This window comes from Nothoprocta perdicaria, unplaced genomic scaffold (assembly GCF_003342845.1).
Source record: "Nothoprocta perdicaria isolate Ctin4 unplaced genomic scaffold, notPer1 scaffold_64, whole genome shotgun sequence".
NCBI lineage: Eukaryota > Metazoa > Chordata > Aves > Tinamiformes > Tinamidae > Nothoprocta > Nothoprocta perdicaria.
In genome coordinates, this window is record NW_020455910.1 from 1,922,495 (window position 1) to 1,940,432 (window position 17,938).

General features: G+C 38.2%; 1 protein-coding gene across 1 annotated transcript in view; it reads left to right on the forward strand.

Moving 5' to 3' along the window:
• Positions 1 to 17,938, forward strand: part of MTDH (metadherin) — a 40,973-nt gene that overhangs the window by 9,613 nt on the left and 13,422 nt on the right. The window contains exons 2-9 of the mRNA XM_026050008.1: positions 13 to 122; positions 4,873 to 4,977; positions 8,318 to 8,399; positions 8,842 to 9,021; positions 10,544 to 10,612; positions 12,742 to 12,993; positions 15,522 to 15,608; positions 17,769 to 17,867. Coding sequence (XP_025905793.1) covers positions 13 to 122; positions 4,873 to 4,977; positions 8,318 to 8,399; positions 8,842 to 9,021; positions 10,544 to 10,612; positions 12,742 to 12,993; positions 15,522 to 15,608; positions 17,769 to 17,867 — 984 coding nt within the window. The remainder of the gene's footprint in view (positions 1 to 12; positions 123 to 4,872; positions 4,978 to 8,317; positions 8,400 to 8,841; positions 9,022 to 10,543; positions 10,613 to 12,741; positions 12,994 to 15,521; positions 15,609 to 17,768; positions 17,868 to 17,938) is intronic.

Genomic DNA, 17,938 nt, shown 5'->3' on the forward strand with positions numbered 1-17,938 from the left:
CGGGCCCGGCAGGCCCCGCTCCCGGCAAGGCGGCCCCGGCGGCGGCGCCCGCGCAGCTGCTGCTCAGAGGCGACGAGCAGAAGAAGCGGGGCAGGAAGAAGCTGGTGGAGAAGGCGGCGCGGGTGAGGGCGCCTTTTTTTAAAAAAACGGAAAAAAGGCGTTTATTTTTTATAACCTTTTCAGTGAKACGTTGTTTAAAGGCCTTATTATTAGCCCAAGCCTTACCCAGGTAGGAACTGGTGTTGGAGACCTCAGCCTGGTTGGGGTTTTCAAGCCCGGAGTAGCAGGCCAGGCGGGTAGAGGCAAGTGGAAGCAGCATCGCGAGACCCATTAATGTTGTAATGATGAAAACTTGATTTTATTTTATTTTTTTTTCCCTGCTTTTTAGCCAAGCTTATAACGTTGATCTCCTGAGGAACGTGCCTCGGGAGGAATTGGTCCGATTTAGTAGTTGTGCTAGGGATCATCTTCCCTAATGAGGAAATCTGTGTCTTAGAATCCCCTAAGATCATTCCTGCCTTTTAATCTTAGTAGATGTGGAAACCTTCTGTGCTCGCTAAATTGCTTGTGCTTCGTGAGGAAACTCATAGAATACAGAAATTACTGACTTGGCCCTTTAAAGCTGCCACTTACCCGAGTTTGGGGGCAGAAGGGATGGTTTCTTTTGTTAGTATATTTGTAATCCTATTTATGTCCAATGGATTATAGGAATGAAAGTGCAGCAGATGTCCTCTGGCCTGTTATAACTGTGTTTTAAATGTGTGTCTCTTACGACGTTAAGTCTCTATTGTTTCCTTGACAAACTGAAAAAGGGGAGAAAGTGAAAGAAAATTGTTCCTTTGTTTGATTCCTTTGTTGTTCACTTCTGAGATTTGAGATAAGCTTATATTTTTGTATGATAATTCTTTTAATGAGAAATTGAGGCTAGAATATCCTTACCAAACATAAAAAAGTCTTGCCCAGACTGTCAAGCTGTCCTTGACCTTCAGTGAGCTGCTGAAGTTGATTTAGTGTCTTGCAACTTGCAAAGAGTTGAGCAGCAAGAAGAGGAAGTTTCCTGATTGAGAATTTCTCAAGTGTTCCTAGGCCTCCATTTTAGAGAAGACATGAAGAGACAGTTTCTTTTTTGCCATCTTGAAAGGCAGATCCTCCAAAATCTTAACAGATTTGTTGGTCTGTGTCCCAGAGAATGCATAATCTCAGAAATAAATGAATAAATAAAACTCTAGTGTAAAACCAGAGCATAAACTCTTGCAAGTCATCGCTGAGGACACTGAATACTGACTCAACAAAAGAGAGGGGAGGCTATGAAGAAGAAATAGGAGAAGCTTCATCATAGGAGATGAAGAAATGCCTCTGGCTTGACCATGATATAAAGTACATGGCTTAATAATAAAGGGAATTGTGTATTAATTGCATGTAAACATATTTATCTAACTGGCATTGTATTTGGTGATTTTGAAGTACTTATGCTGTTCAGTTTAGTTATGCACAGAATTACAAAAGCTAAAGCCACGTAAGACCAAGTATTTTCAGAAACACTGAGTAAAGCAATTTTCATCTGCCAGCTTGTCATTCGGTCTTTTGAGGGGGGTTTAAGCCATTTTCATATTACTGTATTCRTTATGTCCATGCAGAATTTTTAAAAGGTTTTCTGAAAGGAAAATGCATGATCTTAGTCATTAATTACAGGACAAGTAAGTGTATGTTGGTGGTGAAGTTAAGTGGCGCTGCATCATGCTCGTAATGTGGGTAACTTGACTGGAGCCTTCATCAGTGTGCTCCCCCAAAATGCTTTCTGATTTTGTTTCACCCGACAGAACACTCGAAATGGTATTGAAAACTCATAAGGCACCCCAAATCCTTCTTGTAGGTAGTGTGGTGGTTTTCAGCTTGTGTTTTTGTCATTCCTGATATGAGTAGTGAGGACTGTGAAGGAAAAAGATTAAGCCTATTAGCAGTAGATTTACTGCAGGGGTTACTATCCCAGAGTCTGTCTTTTAACCACTGGCATTTCAGAAAGCTTAAAACAATTAGTCTATGGGGATTAAAAAGCGCACTACAGATATCTACTTAAAAGCTATATGATTATTTTAATATAGATTAAGCTATCATRTGGCTATCATTAATATAGATTGAGCTCATCATATGACAGGTGATGTATAACTGATCTGTGAAGAACAGAAGCATTCTTGACTGCTCCCTTTGAGGAAGCCTGTGCATTTGCTTCTTGCAGTTGGCTTTATGTAGTGTGCAACCTACCTAATATATTTTTTAAATAAGTTTGGCAGAGCAGCATTGACTAGACTTGCTAACAACTATCGAGCTCTGTTTACTTGCTTCCTATAGGCAGACTGAGGTAATAYGAGTCTGAAATAGCTCAGTGTTCATAAAGACAGTAGTTTACAGAGCCAGCCCTGGCTTTCTCCAGCTGCTTGGAGCAAGGCAGTTTCATGGGATCCTTCTGGTCTCCCTTTAGTATCTGTTTAGGTACATGTAGTAAAGCACTGTCTCTYTTTCCTAGCAGAGGAAAAGTTTCTAACACTTATCCTATCCTTGTCCTTTGATCCCTCTTCAGATTTTTTTTTCCACTCCCAAGTAACAGCTTTGATTTTTTTTTCTTTGATTTCTTTCCCCTGTGAAAAATTCTTRTGCCTCCCTCTGCTGCTTTTTAGTTTCACCTCTTTTTATTGAGCTTTTATTCTTACCAGAGCTTCTGGATAATCTGAAAAGCACTGTATAAAMTTAGGAATAACCATTTTTCTCTAGTTGCATTTTTAAAAGATTGTAGGTCAGCTTTCCCCTTCTCCTTCATCCGCTTTCCTAGGTCTGCTGCTGTCTCGCATTATGCAAAAATGAGCACAAATTTTGCCCAAAATTCTATGATTCATCTGTGGGCAGAAATTAAATATGGAAACCTTCTACTGAAAAGATAAATATTGTGAGTGCGCAGGGAAAAATGTATGAAAGTACCAGCTTTTAAACTTGTCTTTAATGGTCATTGTCAACATGATCACATGATTAGACAGTGATTTTACACAGTCATGTGGATGAATCTTTCCTGCCCTTTCCTGCTTAAAGGGCATGAGATAGCCTAGAACAAGCCCTCTGGGAAATAGATGATTTTGAGAGAAGTAAAGAAACTATCATTCAAATTTAAGTTATTTATAGTTTGTACAGTAATTTGGGATCATTTCACAACAGCCAAATTCTGTGTATGCAATACCAAGAAAATTGGTTGTAAAYCCTTGATACAAGTCATGTGGATTCTGGAGAATGTAGCGAGGTTCAGGAAATGTTAATGGGAACAAGTTATTTTGACGACTGTTCATTGGATATTTAGTGTCCCTGYAGAAGCTACGACAGAGAGATTTGATGAGAGGAACTTTACACAGAGCTTTGAGGTGCAGGTCTTTAAAAGAGCCTCCATTCTCAGAATATCTAGAGAGGYAAAGTGTACCTTAGATATAAAATAGCTATTTTAAAATTACCTTCTTTGCAGGAGAAGAAGTGGGGTTAGGTGATCTGATCTTTCAATTTCTAATAATAGTTGCAAAATAAGAAGTTGGCAGCTAAATACACCAAGCAATACTGATTTTTGCACTGRTGAAACCATGTCAAGGGTGCTTTGAAAGTATAATGTTCTATGGCAAGACTTAATACTCTAATTCAGATCTAGTCTTTCAAGGAGTAGSTCTTACTAAGCTACTCCTTTAACAAAGGTCATTCTAGTATGACCTTTGTTTTATTTTAAAGCAATCAAATTGGTGTATAGTGAAATTAAGGTAGTTTCTTAATGAACAAAACATCTGAAACTAATGCATGTGTTTATATTTTATTTAAATATGAAAAAGCATCTTTGCACAGAGAAGGCATTGGCTCCAGACATTAGAGCAGTTACAAAGCAGCCAAGTTCTTCACGTTTAAGAAATTAAAGACTGAAGATTATATATCTGGTTCATTGTGAACCAGAAACTTGTTTACACTCAGTATCAATTACTTCCTTTGGCAATTGCCTTTGACTTGGYGAGATTCATGTCTAACAGCAGTGTAATACTTAGTTGTATAATACTTAACATATCTTTGTCTGYTCTGGGGATGAGCACAATATTAAAAACTGTAATTGAGGTTAGCATTGTCTGTGACTTCAGACAAAATCTGTAATTATGGTTTTGTCTATGTATTTATGTAAGCTAAGGCATACACCTTGGTTATCTGAAGATGACTAATCTAATGATTGTCTGGAATTTTCACTTTATCAAAGAAACTTATGGTGATTTTCTTCCCATTAATATTTTGCGAGGGGAGACTAGTAGACAAATGTAATGAGTGTCTATGAATCCATCCATCTGAAGAAAAGAGCAGCGTGTCCTTTGCTCATACTTCATGTCTATTCTGCTATGGAATAGAGCTTGTGGAGCAAGTCACCTGCTAGGCATTTGCCCAGGTCCTTGGAGAATAAAGCAGAGACATTTTTTTAAGCTCGATTTTCTTTTCTTTCTTTTTTTTTTTTTTTTTTATGAGCCTGTTGCCAAACTGCTGCTAAGTGCTAATTGTGTTCTTTTAATTAGATGACTTATAGCACATACAGCTGGCAGTTTTTAGAAATTTGTGCTTTGATATGGCAAGTGTTTAATGGGCTTGCTAAGAGCTGAGTAGACTTCTGTGTTCTTTTTGTCATTCACACATTTGGTTAATATAGAACTGCAGTGTGTATTTTGAATGCCTGTCCAATTTAGTGTGTTTGATTTATTTAGTAATCTTGTATTTTTCAGTCAATGAACAGCTGTATTTCAGTAGACCCGTAATTTGAATTTTGCTTTATCTGCTTCCACCTCATTTTTTGTTATTCAACTTTAATTGTTTATGCAGCCTAATGGACAGTCTATCCTTGATGTATCTGAAGATGAAGTAATACAGACGGTTCGTAGAGAAAATGTAAAGCAGCCTTTGGATGCAGAAAAGAAGAATGAGAAGGTCAGTTATGGATTTAAAATTACAACATATCAGAATTTCATATGTGTTATTTCTATATCTGAAAAGTAGCTGTTTTGATTGTTTGCTTTTAACAGAGATTACACCTTATCATGAAATGTTTGTATAAATCAAAATGAAAAAAATAAGGTGGAAACTTCTGTTCACACTAAGTCTATATAATAAAGTTTGTTTAATCTTTGCTGGCTTCTGTGCAGATAAAATATAATGATGATATTGTTAAGGGGCTTGTAAATGATCCAACAGTTGTGGAACCTCTATTCAAAGAATAAGAGCATGTTCTTGCGTATTGCTTTTGTCAGATCTAGCCGTTAGTGATTAGAGTTCTTAATTTCTGATGACAAACTGGGTCTTTGAAGTCTGCGGGCAGCTTCTTGTTATGCAAACAAAACAGCTGAATTTAAAGCTGAGTCTGTAGCTTTATCTAAAATGTAGCTGTATTAATGCCAATGTTGTATTTTTGCACTGTAARGACTGATTTCTTCCACCCTTATCATAAATGCTGTCACTTCTGGTTGACATAGATAAATTTATGATTGTCTTGTGACCAAGAGTGATTTTTGTCTTGGTTCTTTTGCTAATGTTATGCATGAAATTTTGTTACTAGCCTGGATTTCTGAAAATGCATAATACATCTCCTGGGCTATGTAGTGAAGCCGGGGCTGCCAGTTATGTTCTGGTAGTATTCAATTGGTAGAATTGATTAATTCTCTTCACATAATACATCTACTATAAGTAAACAGTTATTTTGTAGGTAGTTTGTATGTTGGCCAACAGACTTTATTCTGTTAGTTGACTATAGGACTACAGAAGTTTTGGAAGACTTTAAAGTGGCAAATAAAAGAGTTTCCTGAAGTGGCTTTGCCTTAAGCTTTCACCCTGCCCACTTCTTCCGATTTTCCATGAAACACATAACAGGCTGACTCTGTACTTTGTCGAGGAGAGAATAAAATGTGAAGGAATCTCTATTTTTTTTTATTTCTTAACTTTCACTGTACTTTGAGGAGATTTCCAGGTAGGGAAGGTGCTACCTGCTAGCCTCTAGCCTTAGCACAGGAGAGCAGACTTCGAGTTTTGAACTTTGAAATGCTAAGCTGAACCTGCAGCACCAGGAAATGAACAGCACTGCTCAGCTGAGGGAAGCACGAGCAGAGCACGTTTGCTTCAGTTAAGAACAGCCCTGAGCCCTTTCTTTAAGCTCTGTACAGGTAACTTGATAGGCATTAATTATTTGATTAAGGCACTCATAGTATCCATTGCATTTGCAACATTATGAGCCTCCACAGATTTTAAGGGATCACGTGTAGGTGCTTCACTTTGTACTGCTTGGCAGCAAAGAAGGTTTGCATAATGTCATGACAGGGGCTTTTCTTATGATACAGGAGCTCATCGTGTCTGTTGGCATTTTGGGTGGGATCTTCCCTGCCTTTTTTTGTACCTCGGGCAGTGCGGGATGTATTATTTGGTGGGGATTTGTTCATTTGCCTCCCCCCCTTTTTTTCTAAATATATTGTCTTGTTTCTAAGAAGTTGCTGTTACAGTGCTTAGTTTGGCTGACAGGTGGAGAATAAATTTAAGTGCCAAGTTCCAGTAACTCAGGTTAGGAAAGCAAATATATTTTCAGTATTTAACATTCTTCTATTTCTAAATATCATTATGCTTAATAGTTTTGAAAAAATATAATAAGAAGTATCAAATTGACATCAGTACTTCTATAGGAGCTAGTTATTTAAAAAAATGTAGAGTTGCAACTTGGAAGAACAGTCATCTTAAATAGCAATTTGAAAGACTTCCAAAGTGATTTTTTTAAGTTCTCTTGACATCTAAGAAAGTTGAGTGGTTAGGGTTGTTTTGAGCCAAAGGATTCTGAGATTGTAAATGTAGTGGAGAGTTGAAGGCTTTGGCACCCACTTACCCTTTGCTGCTTGCAGATGAGGATATTTTTTTTTTTCATGTTGTGCATTTTCCTTTTTAATTCCGTCTTAAGAAGATACTCTTGCAAATCATTGTGTTTATTCGTACTCTTAAAAACAATTCTTTCAGATTGCTTTTTGAAAGTAGCTTGCTTCTTTTGAGGGCAGTGCTGAAGCTTTGTAGTCAGTGCTTGGTTAAAGGGTGGTTTACAGAGCACATTGGTGAGCTGTGTCATTGTGGCTGTTGATATTTTATTTCAGCAAGCTCTGAGCTAAATCTGTTCAAATAAGCACTCCAAGTGCTTGCAGGCGTGCTAGGGCAGCCCTGCAAATAAACAGGGAGGGTTTTTGTTTCTTTTTGTGCTCTAATGCTGCACTAAGCTCTGTCTCTTTGAGCAACTGTGTTCAAGTTTTAGGATGCGCTTTGGTCATGCAGGCTCAGAGGTGCCACATGACGCTGTGGGGCCTGTATTGCAGGTGTGGTAATTTAGCTGTTACCAGCCCTGAGTTCTAGAGCATTTTCATAGTCTTCTTGGGCAGCTAAGGCTAGCAAATCATGTAGTCTGTAGCCCTGTAAAAAACTGACCATGAGCTGTCAGTTACCAGTCTTATTCTAATATTAGCATGTATTACAAAAGGATAACTAATATTGTTAGCAAGACATTAGAAAGCAGGTAACCAGCACTTTCATATTAGCTTCTTAAAAGATTAAGCCCTGAGGCATTCTGTGATAAGTGTCATCTCAATTCTTTGAATCGTGTTTTTTGTACGTCTTTTTCTCAAAGTCATCTTTTTAAAATGGTATGTTGTTCTCTGTTGCACCAAAGCAGCTTGCAGAAATAAATGCATCTATTCATTTAGCTCTGCTTGAATAGCCAAGCATTAGAAGCTGGTGATAACTTTAGGAAAAAAAAATATGAATATATGCTGTAAACTCTCATCACTGTTCTCCTTCAAAGTAATTTTCCATGCTGGGATCCTCTTCCCACTTTAAGGCAACACTGACTTTTTTTTTTTTTTTTGTTCCTCAGTATCTAATTTCATGCTTCCTTTTGTACAAACTTGGTTATGTCTGAGTGGAGTTTCTCACCAAACTGTTCATATTCCTCTGTGTTTGTGTTAGAGTGGAGTCTTCACCAGTCCTTGTGCTTGGTTGCAGAAGTACACGATTGCMTCATCATTTGTATACTGCTTAATTCCTTCGTGTTACTTCAGTAGTCCTGGTTTCTATTTGGAATCGGTATTGTGTAATATTCCTTCCATTTTAAAGGGATTGTCTATACAGAGAGTTATTCAGGGAATTTGTTTGTAAATTTGCTTCTGATTTTTTTTTTTTAATATTCTAAATCAATATGTAATCAGAAAGTAATTATTGAGGTAATGTTTTATTTTTATTCTTTATATTTTAGTCAAAGAAGAAAAAGAAATCAAAGGGAGATGCTAAAGCCGTTCAGGATCCATCACGTCTGGATGGAAAGGAAGTTGATGAAGGTACTGAGCACATGCACAAAAACAATCATGTGTATTTTGGTTTAAAAGCTTTTTAAGAATTGTTTCTCATGTTTCATAAGGCAACATGGGAAACTCATTTTATAATAACCCAATGGTTGCTTGTTGTACCTGGAAATTTGACTTTTGAAATAAGAGCATTCAACTTCAACTATTTTCTTATACTTAAACCTGCAAAACCTGAGAAGTCATGAATAGTAGGGCCCTCACGTTGTTTGTTTTTGTCTATGAAGCGAAGTATTGTTGCATTGCAAACAGAAAAAATACTCAGTGAATTGCTCATGCTGTCACACTAATGTCGAAGTTGACTGCCATGCCTTTAACTTTTTCAATAAAATCTGATCTGAATTGATCTGAAACAACCTTTTTTTCCCATTTACTTTCTAACTTTTTTAGTGATGTTTTTATTTGGGGGGTATTTTAGGAACCTGGGAAACTAAAATCAGTAACAGAGAAAAGCGACAACAGCGCAAGAGAGACAAGGTGTTGACTGACACCGGCTCGGGAGAATTGAATCTCCAAGGAATGGAAAATGCCGTTACTGTTTCCATTGAACAACTGGTGCCTGCACCTTCGCTTCCAGTTGGTCTCAGAAAAAATAAAGGTATGAGAGGTGTCAAAACTAAAAATATAATCTATTTGATGTAAAGTAGTGACTCTCTTTGGATGTATCCTGGATTCATCCTGGTATCCTGGATAGGGAAAGTCTGAGAAAAATCATCTCTTGAGAAACCATTTCAAGCTATTTAAAGATACTTCACATTGCATAGAACTTGCCCCCTCTGTGCCCTGCTGTTTCCTTTTTGAATCACACATTCCTAGGAAATTCTGAAGAGAAATGGGAGTTAGTGGCTGAAGCACTGGCCTCCGTTCTAGTGCTCTCCCAGTTGAGACATGGTATATTGGTACCTAGAATTGCCCACTTCTTCTCAATTTGTGCTGACGCTGCCCGTTGTGCCCCTGGAGACTTCAAAGGCAGCGCCAGCTCCGTGCCTGTTTCCTGGCTGCYTGCTTGCTTGCAGGAAGACTGTGCACGAGTTCCCTCCCAGGCCTTTAACTGCTTTAGCAAGCAGACTTTTGCTTCAACATCTGATTTATTAACACCTATGCTAAACCTCTTCATAATTATCAGCAATATCTAACTCAGGCTTAGTAACCAATTATAATAATTGTTACAACTAATAGATATAAGCAATTATAATTAAGGAGTGGCAAAGTTTTAGCTTTTATGGCTACTAGTGTATCAGAAAAGTCATGGATTGGGTAGAGGCAGGCACAGCAACTCATATTTCTCTGTGATAGAGAAATAGTTTAAGAAGCTAAAAGAGACTGAAAAAAGAGACAGTCAAACAGTTTAGAGTTTTATGTACTTTTAACCGATTGATACACTTTGATACTTAAAAGTAGAAGAAGCTTTAACGTTCTAGGGAAGTGCTAGRAAAAAAGAGCCTAATTGCTATCTTGTACCTTGTGACAGTATGTTGAGAGTTACATGTGTTATCTTCCTCGTGGTTTATTTTGTTGTCACTTGGCATCTTTGAGTGTGTACTTGTTCTTGAGGACTAAATTCAGTCTTTTTGGTTTTTTTGACTTGTTTTTTCTCTCTGCATCTTTACATACAAACAGCTTCAAGAAATGCTAACTGTTGTTCATATATTCTGTGGCTCTCCAGGACATATGTAACCGCTGTAGGGAGAGTTCATGTGCTCTTATAGATCACACTGTACCAGACTAATTTGAAAATAATTTAGCTGTATCTTACCTTTTTATGGTAAGGTGAAAGTTAAAAATATGTGTATGTTTCTGAAATACTTAGTTATTTGCTTGGAAATTGAAGCCTGTCTTGAGTTTCTGGGGAACTAGCTAAAATTCTTGAAAATCTGCATTTAATTGATTCATAGGCCCTAAGTCAGCTTTTAACTTTGTCTGTCTGTAAAACAAGCACAAATAATTAAAATCATAACATTTAATTTTATTCTAAAGCTTTCTAGTAATGCCTTAATTTTCTTTAAGATATCATTGTGCTTCCCCCTCCCCCTCATGCCCAATCATTATAGTGATGAGTGCTCTTATTTTTACAATTATTGCTGTTTGCAACACTTACTCCTTTTCCACTTCTTGATTAGGTGACACRCTTCTGAATGTGCAACTTAGCAACTCTAAAACCACAAAGGGAGAGTCAGCCATTCCACAAGGTAAAAAACTTTTATTACCAGGCATCCTAATAAACTAAAAGTGCTGTACAAAAGTGAAACCACCACTAGTCAGTGCAGGATGGTCTACAGCTATTGATCTGGAACTTTATGCAGCTAGCTCATTTTGTTAAGATTCCTCATGCTAATCTTGTGAAATTAATCGCTTTTTATGGCAACTGCTTGTCTATTCAAAGAAAACCTTGATATAAATACTACAGTTGAGTTCAAAAATACCAGCTTTTGGGTGGGAGGGTTTTTTTTTTTTTAATGAAAGAAACTGATCCAGCAGTGTTTAAAGTGAATTAGTTTGTCAGAATTAAATCAGGATAGTTCTTTTGCATTCCTAGCTGTACATTAAGTCAACATTAGTGGTGTTGCTTTAACCAAAAGTAGTTTTTGTAATTAAGCAAGTCAGCAGTTATTAAATGCACCCGGATTCATAAAATGAAACTGTTTTTCCGAGACTTGCTTCACATGCAGACTTTTTGAAATGCATCACAGAAGGAAGGAGCCATACTGTCCTCAGAGATGCACAATGAGAGGACAGGAGGCAGAGCTCAAACTGAGTAAGAGACATTCTGATCAGCCACGAGGAGAGGAACTCTTCAGCATGTTTCCAGAGATGCTGTGAACTCTCCAGCCTTGGTGATTTCCAGAAGTTGGATAATGTACTGTAATTTTCCAGTTAGACCTGCTTGGAGCAGGAAGCTGGGCTAGGTGACTTCTAAAGGTCCTTCCAACCTTAAGTTTTCTGTGATCCTGTGAAACATTGCCAGTCACAGAGAAGGTAAATGTTAATGATGAGAGACTAGTCTGATAAACAGATTAATCTAATATCTTGCTTCAGGGCTTTGGCTACCTTCTTGCAAGGTCACAGAATTTTTATCCACCAAGGTTCAACTCGATTTCTCTATGTTCATTACTTGTTGCTTGCCCTAAGGCATTATAGTATCCATAGAGGACATTGACTTGCAAAAACAAATGTTCTGAAGATGTGTAGAGAGGATGGTGGATTTAGGAATGGAATTTGAGACTTTATGTACATCTGGATTTGGAAATAAGATTGGCCTGCTCGAGCTACTTGGGCACTTTATGCTCTCCCTGCCMATAAGGCTGCCTTGAATGCAGCAGGTTTGTGTTGCCTGATAAATGAATATGTTTGAGAACTAAAAGACTTTGTCATTTTTGTCATGGCCATCATGTCTTTTGTTGGTATATGATGTTGACTGAATTAAGCCTCAGTTCTTGGTTGACTGTTATGCTTAACACTATGCAAATAACTTTTAATAAGTTTAAATCAGCAGTTTCACTGCTGAGAATTGTTTGCGATATGTAGATCATGCTGGGYGTTCTGGGTGATTTTGCACAAACATTAAGGTTCATTATGAAATCCTTTTTACTGTATTACTTGATATACTACTGAGTCCTTTCAAAATATACATTAAACTCTGACTGGTAGTTACTGTCATAGATTTAAACTTGTCTTTTGCATTAGTGTAGCATAAAATACATTGCTTATAAAGTATTCTTTTTCTTTAAAATTTATGGACTCTATAGCGTATGATGGCTGTCCTCTTTTCAAAGTCCCTACAGTGTTTAAGAAGCATTTCCTACTCCTTGATTTTTTTCTCTTTTTAATTCCTGCTTGCAAAGTGTCYGAGGCCACCAGTGTTACAAAGCAGGAGGCAGTCTCCCTTTCCGTGTATGGGCTTCCCACATCCGCATGAGTTGCTCCTTCCCTGCTGGGTAGCAGAAACGACCTAGCAACGTTTGCAATCTGTTCTTCCCTCCCCCTTTGTTATTAATTATTATTGTTATATTGAGGCAGTGGTCACTGCAAGATGCTAGCCCTATAAAGAAGAGGACGTAGAATAGAGKGTAATTTGGTGCTGTTGTTTCCTCGCTCATCAAGTTAGAAGACAGATGGTGATTATCATCTGAACTGGAAAAACAGCTGAGAGAGCAGCAGCTCTCCCATATTCCACTTGTGTAGCAAAGCTGCTTTTCTTTTGTACGTGCTTTTTTCTGTTTGTACATGCTTTTTTACTGTTAAGTACATGTGCATGTGCATAGCATTTCAGTTCTTCATCCAGCTCTTGTTTACATAACACTTTTGAAATGCTTTTAAGTTTCTGCAGGGTTGAATGAAAGCCATACTGTAAATGGAGGAAGCTGGAACGAGAAGCCCGTAAAAATCTCCTCGCAAATTGGTGTAGGGGAAGAGAAATGGACATCTGTGTCCTCAGCTACAGCTGGGAAGAGGAAGACAGAGACATCGGCCTGGGGCCAGGATGCTGGGGATGCTAATGGCAATGGAAAGGACTGGGGCGTCGCCCTGGTGGGCAGGCCCTGGAAAGAGCGTTCTTTGTTCCCTCCTATTGGTAAGCTATTCCGGGGGAATTCTGCTTCATATAAGAAACACTGTTTTGGAAAAATGCTTAGTGGGGAATCTCTTGAATAGCTTTATGCTTATACGGTAAAGAGGAAAAAAATACCCTTGAGCAGTGTAGTGAAATGTGAATTAAGCATTTTCAGTTTATTCTAAGATCTGACATAATGGTTTAGTTTCTGCACTGCTGATTTAACTGGATTTTTGGAGATATCTGATGAATAATCTGTGATGGAAAGTGATWTCAAATTTTTGATTTCCAAAATACTGATAAATACTAAATCATTTTGAAATTAACTTTTTTTTTTTTTAAGTGAATGTCTTGGAAGACAGGTCATATATCAGCTCTGTTGATCCAACACAAGGTCATCTGTATCTCTGTCGTTTCTGGCAGATATTTGCCCAGGCTCTGTGAAAGAAGATTGTTCAGTTCCAATGACAGACAATCTCTTGAAATGTCTCACTGTTTTTCCTATTACAAATTGTTTTTCTCCAGTCATCTTCAGGATAGGTTTTAGAGTATTGCCAGCTGTGTTGTCCAGAATAAACAGGAGAGTAGACTTTGCAACAGCTTTCGTATTAGATGCTGCATTAGAGCCCCAGTCTTTCGTATAAGCAATCTTCGTTTTGTGTAGTGAAGTGTGATGGGTTTGTTTGTTTGTTTTTCTTCCTTCTAGTCAGCAGTATCACTTTAAYATAGATATTTGTCTCACATATCTTGAAATGTGGTGCCAAAGCCTGGAACTGGCATTCCACGAGAAGCTTTCCTACTGCTGAGTAGAGCAAAGGTTTGCTTTGTGTTTCTGTTAACCTTATTCTGCATTAATGAAGTATGTTATTTATTTATTTACTTTAGTGACTGTGAACAGCTTGTGTGTTATGTTACCAGGGATAAATCATGCTTGACCAGGCTGATTCTTTCTGGTAAAATGCCTGGATCTGTGGGGGGTGGGCAGCCACGGCTCTTACTTACCTCATACTGTAGTATGACTTTCAACATGCTCTCCCACAATATTTTTGTATCCAATTTAGGGCACTATGGCTGAAAACTAAAAGGGTTTATAAAAAAAAAAAAAAAAAGAGGGAGAAAGATTGGGGCCAGAAGATAGCGGCTGATGTATCGTGCTCTGTGGAGGACTCAAATCAGGGGACTATCAGGGAACTATCACCACTTTATCAATGGAAGTGGTGACAGTGTCATCCACTTCAGATATGCAGATTGCATCAAACTGGGAGGACCCAGCTGATACACTCAAGATCAGAGCTGCCATCCAGAGGGACCTCAAGAGGCTGGGGGAATGGGCCAGCAGGCGCCTTGGGAAGTTCAATAGGGACAAAAGTGGGAAGCTCTGCAGCCACGGAGGAAGAATCCCAGGCTGGGGACTGGCTGCCTGAGGAGCTGCCCTGTGGGGAGTGAGCTGCATGCGAGAACAAGCAGCAAAGGACACCAGGGGTGGCCTGAGCTCTCCTAATGGGAGTCAYAGGGTGGGAAGTAGTCACTGTTGTCCCTCAGCTTCACACTCTTTAGACTGCAGCTGGAGCTCTGCCTCCAGTTTAGGATCCCCATCCTGGGTAGGGCATTGATGACCTGGAGCAAGTTCAGCAAAGGGCTGCCAGAAGGGTTTGGACTGGAGCACTCCTGCAGTGAGGAGCTGCTGAGAGAACAGGGCTTGTTGAGGCCAGAGCAGGAGAGGCTTCGTCGAGGCCCAGCAGCAGCCTGCTGGTACCTGTGGGGCTCTGCTCTCCCCAGGAGGCAGCGCCGGGCTCCCCAGTGGTGCCTGGCAGGATGAYGAGGGACCGCGGACACAATTTGCAACCAGAGATTCAGTCTGGATTTGCAAGACCTTACTTAATAAAACTGTGTAGCCTGGTCTGACCTCAGAGCTGACCTGGCTTTGAGCAGGAGGTTGTGCTAGAGAGCTCCTGAGGTCCCTTCTGGCCAGACCATTTTTGTTTGCAGCTCACTGTAACCCCAGTGGTTTTTGTTCAGAGCAACATTCTAACCAGTTATTTCTGTGGACACATTTTTGCCATTGACTGTTTCTCCTTAATTTTTCTATCATCTTTTCAACATTTAAGTTTTTTTTTTTAAATCACTATCTCCTATTTGCCCAAAACTACCTTGATGTTGACTCTGTTGGACATATTTACAATTTGCTGCAAGCCAAACACCCTCTACAGAGCTGCTGATATGCTTTTCCATAACATCCATAATAATGGAAAAAGGTAACAGTATGGAGCTCATAATACGATAGCCTTTGCAAAAAATTCATATATATAAAAATGATTGTAGAGGGAGAAAGACCTTAGTTGAAAAACGGTCTCAAATTGAAGATTGATAGATACCTCCGTCAGCACCAGGTGTCACCTAGTAAGTGAAGTAATGCCGTCAATTACATGAAATATTAATACTGCTCGAGCTGCCTCTGCTTTCCTGATCTCTCATGTTGTTAAATAATTTTATTTTTAGCAATGCCAGCAGTGAGAAGTTAGCTCAGTTTTTATTGTCTTTCCCCACAGYTGCTTGGAATGTGGATGCCAGGATCAATACCTCTGAACAGAATTCTACTTCCTTCTCTTCGTTTGGATTAACTCCTGGAGTATCTGGTACGTATATCCTTCCAGAGACTTTTCCCTTGCTTCTTTCCCATCAGGAAGAAATAGAATTCGCCAAATGTGATTGATGTGCATCTGTCCCATAGTTCTTTAAGAATGATCTTGCTAACTGTAAACAAGGAGAGGTTTTAATGGACTTTGGAAAGGTTTTTTACATTCAAATTATGTAGTAATAATAATAACAAAGCTTTTAAATTCATTGTTAAGAGTCAGGTGATACAAAATAGAAGGTGATATATCCTTTTCTCTTTTATATCCGTCCTGTTTGTGTTGAATCTCAGGAATACTTGGACATTGCTRTGTCTCAAGTTAGAGATCTGAAGATTGCTTTCTAGGAAAGCCTGTTTACCCTGAACTTCATTTTTTTGTGTGTGTGTGTTTTTTTGAGGTGCCTTTTTTTTTCTTTTAATTTTGGAATATTCAAGAAATTGAATCTTTTTGTAAAAGTATTTTTGGGGCAGGATTTCGAATTTCTGAGTCTTTGCAAAATGGATGAGGTCTGAGCTCTTTTGTTTTGAGAGTAAAATTTTTTCAGAGTTCCAGATGGGGCTTCCTATCAACTCTTGTGCTTTGAAACTACTGACATCTGAAGTTTTACAGCAATGCATTAGATAGTAGGAATAGTAGGTTGTGTTTCCTGCTCTTGCTTGTGTATCCCATGGTCTAACCTTGGCATGGCTATCTTCTTTTTGGAAGTGTTCTGCACTTCAGGATAAGTTGCTATTATTGCAGTCCGTAGTCTGTTAACTGAAACTAGAGCTCCGTGTCCTACAGCTCACGCTAGTGTTTCATTTTCTTGATGCATGTTGTGCTAGTGTAGCAAAGAATTTATGTGCACCAAGGTATAATTTATCAGACTTTATAAGGAACTGACAGCTGTTCMCTTAAGATTGACAGAAAGCATGACTAAAAGGTCAGGAAGAGGGTTAAAAAAAAAGCCTTAGCCAAGCAAAGAGCTTTTATATGGAAAGTTTTCTAGAGGAACCATTTCAATTCAAGTTCAATTTCTGGGCTAATATTTAAAATACATATAGAGGAAATATCTATGTGTGTGTGTGTATATATATGTATTTCATTTATATGTATTTATATTATATACATATATGTATTTCCTCTATATGTATTTTATATACATATATATGTGTATGTATATATATATATATAGTATATACAGGGAGAAAGAGAGAGAGGAATAACTTGAGATTGATCTCCAGTATTACCACTGCAGCCTTAATTTAGAGAGAAGCACAAAGGCAATGACGTATGCTCATTATCTTTATATATTAGCCAGCAATGTAAGAGGGCCATTTTGCACCTATATTTATAAAATAAGAAGCAGCAAATAATTGTATTTACATTTAAACTTTGTTTTGAAAATAAGTCTAGAATGTGTTTGGAATATAATCTAGAAGTTGCACATTAATTTCTTTCACAATAGTCTTACACTTAGGTTCTTCTGGTTTTGCCCTTTATTCCAAAGCTGACTTAGGCCTCGTGACGTCTTATTTTTTTCAGATAGTGCTAAAATAATGATATTAGATGTTTGGTACTTTCTATTACCAGGGCTAGTATTGGCCTTACTTTTGCTTGTCATGCATCATACTGCTTCTTTGTTCCTGAAATGTTTTACTCAAGAATTTGATATTTTCTTAGTAATGAGTWATTTAATACAGTGTAATTTATCAGATTTTTTCCTAGCACTCTTGAGTCATTGGGCTTTTTGGGTTTTTTGTCTTCTTTGGTTGTTTTTGTTTTTAGCTGCWGTCAGTAATTTCACTACCCATAAAAATTCTTTGTGCTTTCCAGTTTAGGGAGACTGCTGTAAGTCTTGTAGAATGCTGGTTTTATCCTTCTTTTCCCAACATTATTATATGTCCTATGTTATTCTTGTTCTCTTACCCTTCTTTTGAGCTATCCTTTTTTCCTTTTTCCTGTTATTCCCTGCTTTGAATTTGCATCTTCCATCCTCAGTTTCCTTGTTTACTAAGTATTTTTGAAGAGCTAAGACTTTTTGTCTTTGTGTGTCCTCGTTAGAAGGCCAAAAGAAAAAAGTCTTTGTGTTTTCTTTTTTATTTTGCTTGGAATTTCTTCACCAAAGAAAATGCTTGGAGGCTTTAACTGACRAGTACAATTGTCCTTATTCCTTTCCAGGATCCAACAATGAGTCAGCTTCTCAGGCTGCTACTTCTGATTTTCAGTGGGATTTAAGTCATGCTCAAGCCCCTGTTGATGACGAATGGTCTGGGTTAAGTATGTTACTCTAAAATGCTCATAAACAAAAATCGTAATTTCCATCTCTTTCAAGTGTAGCTACATCTGTT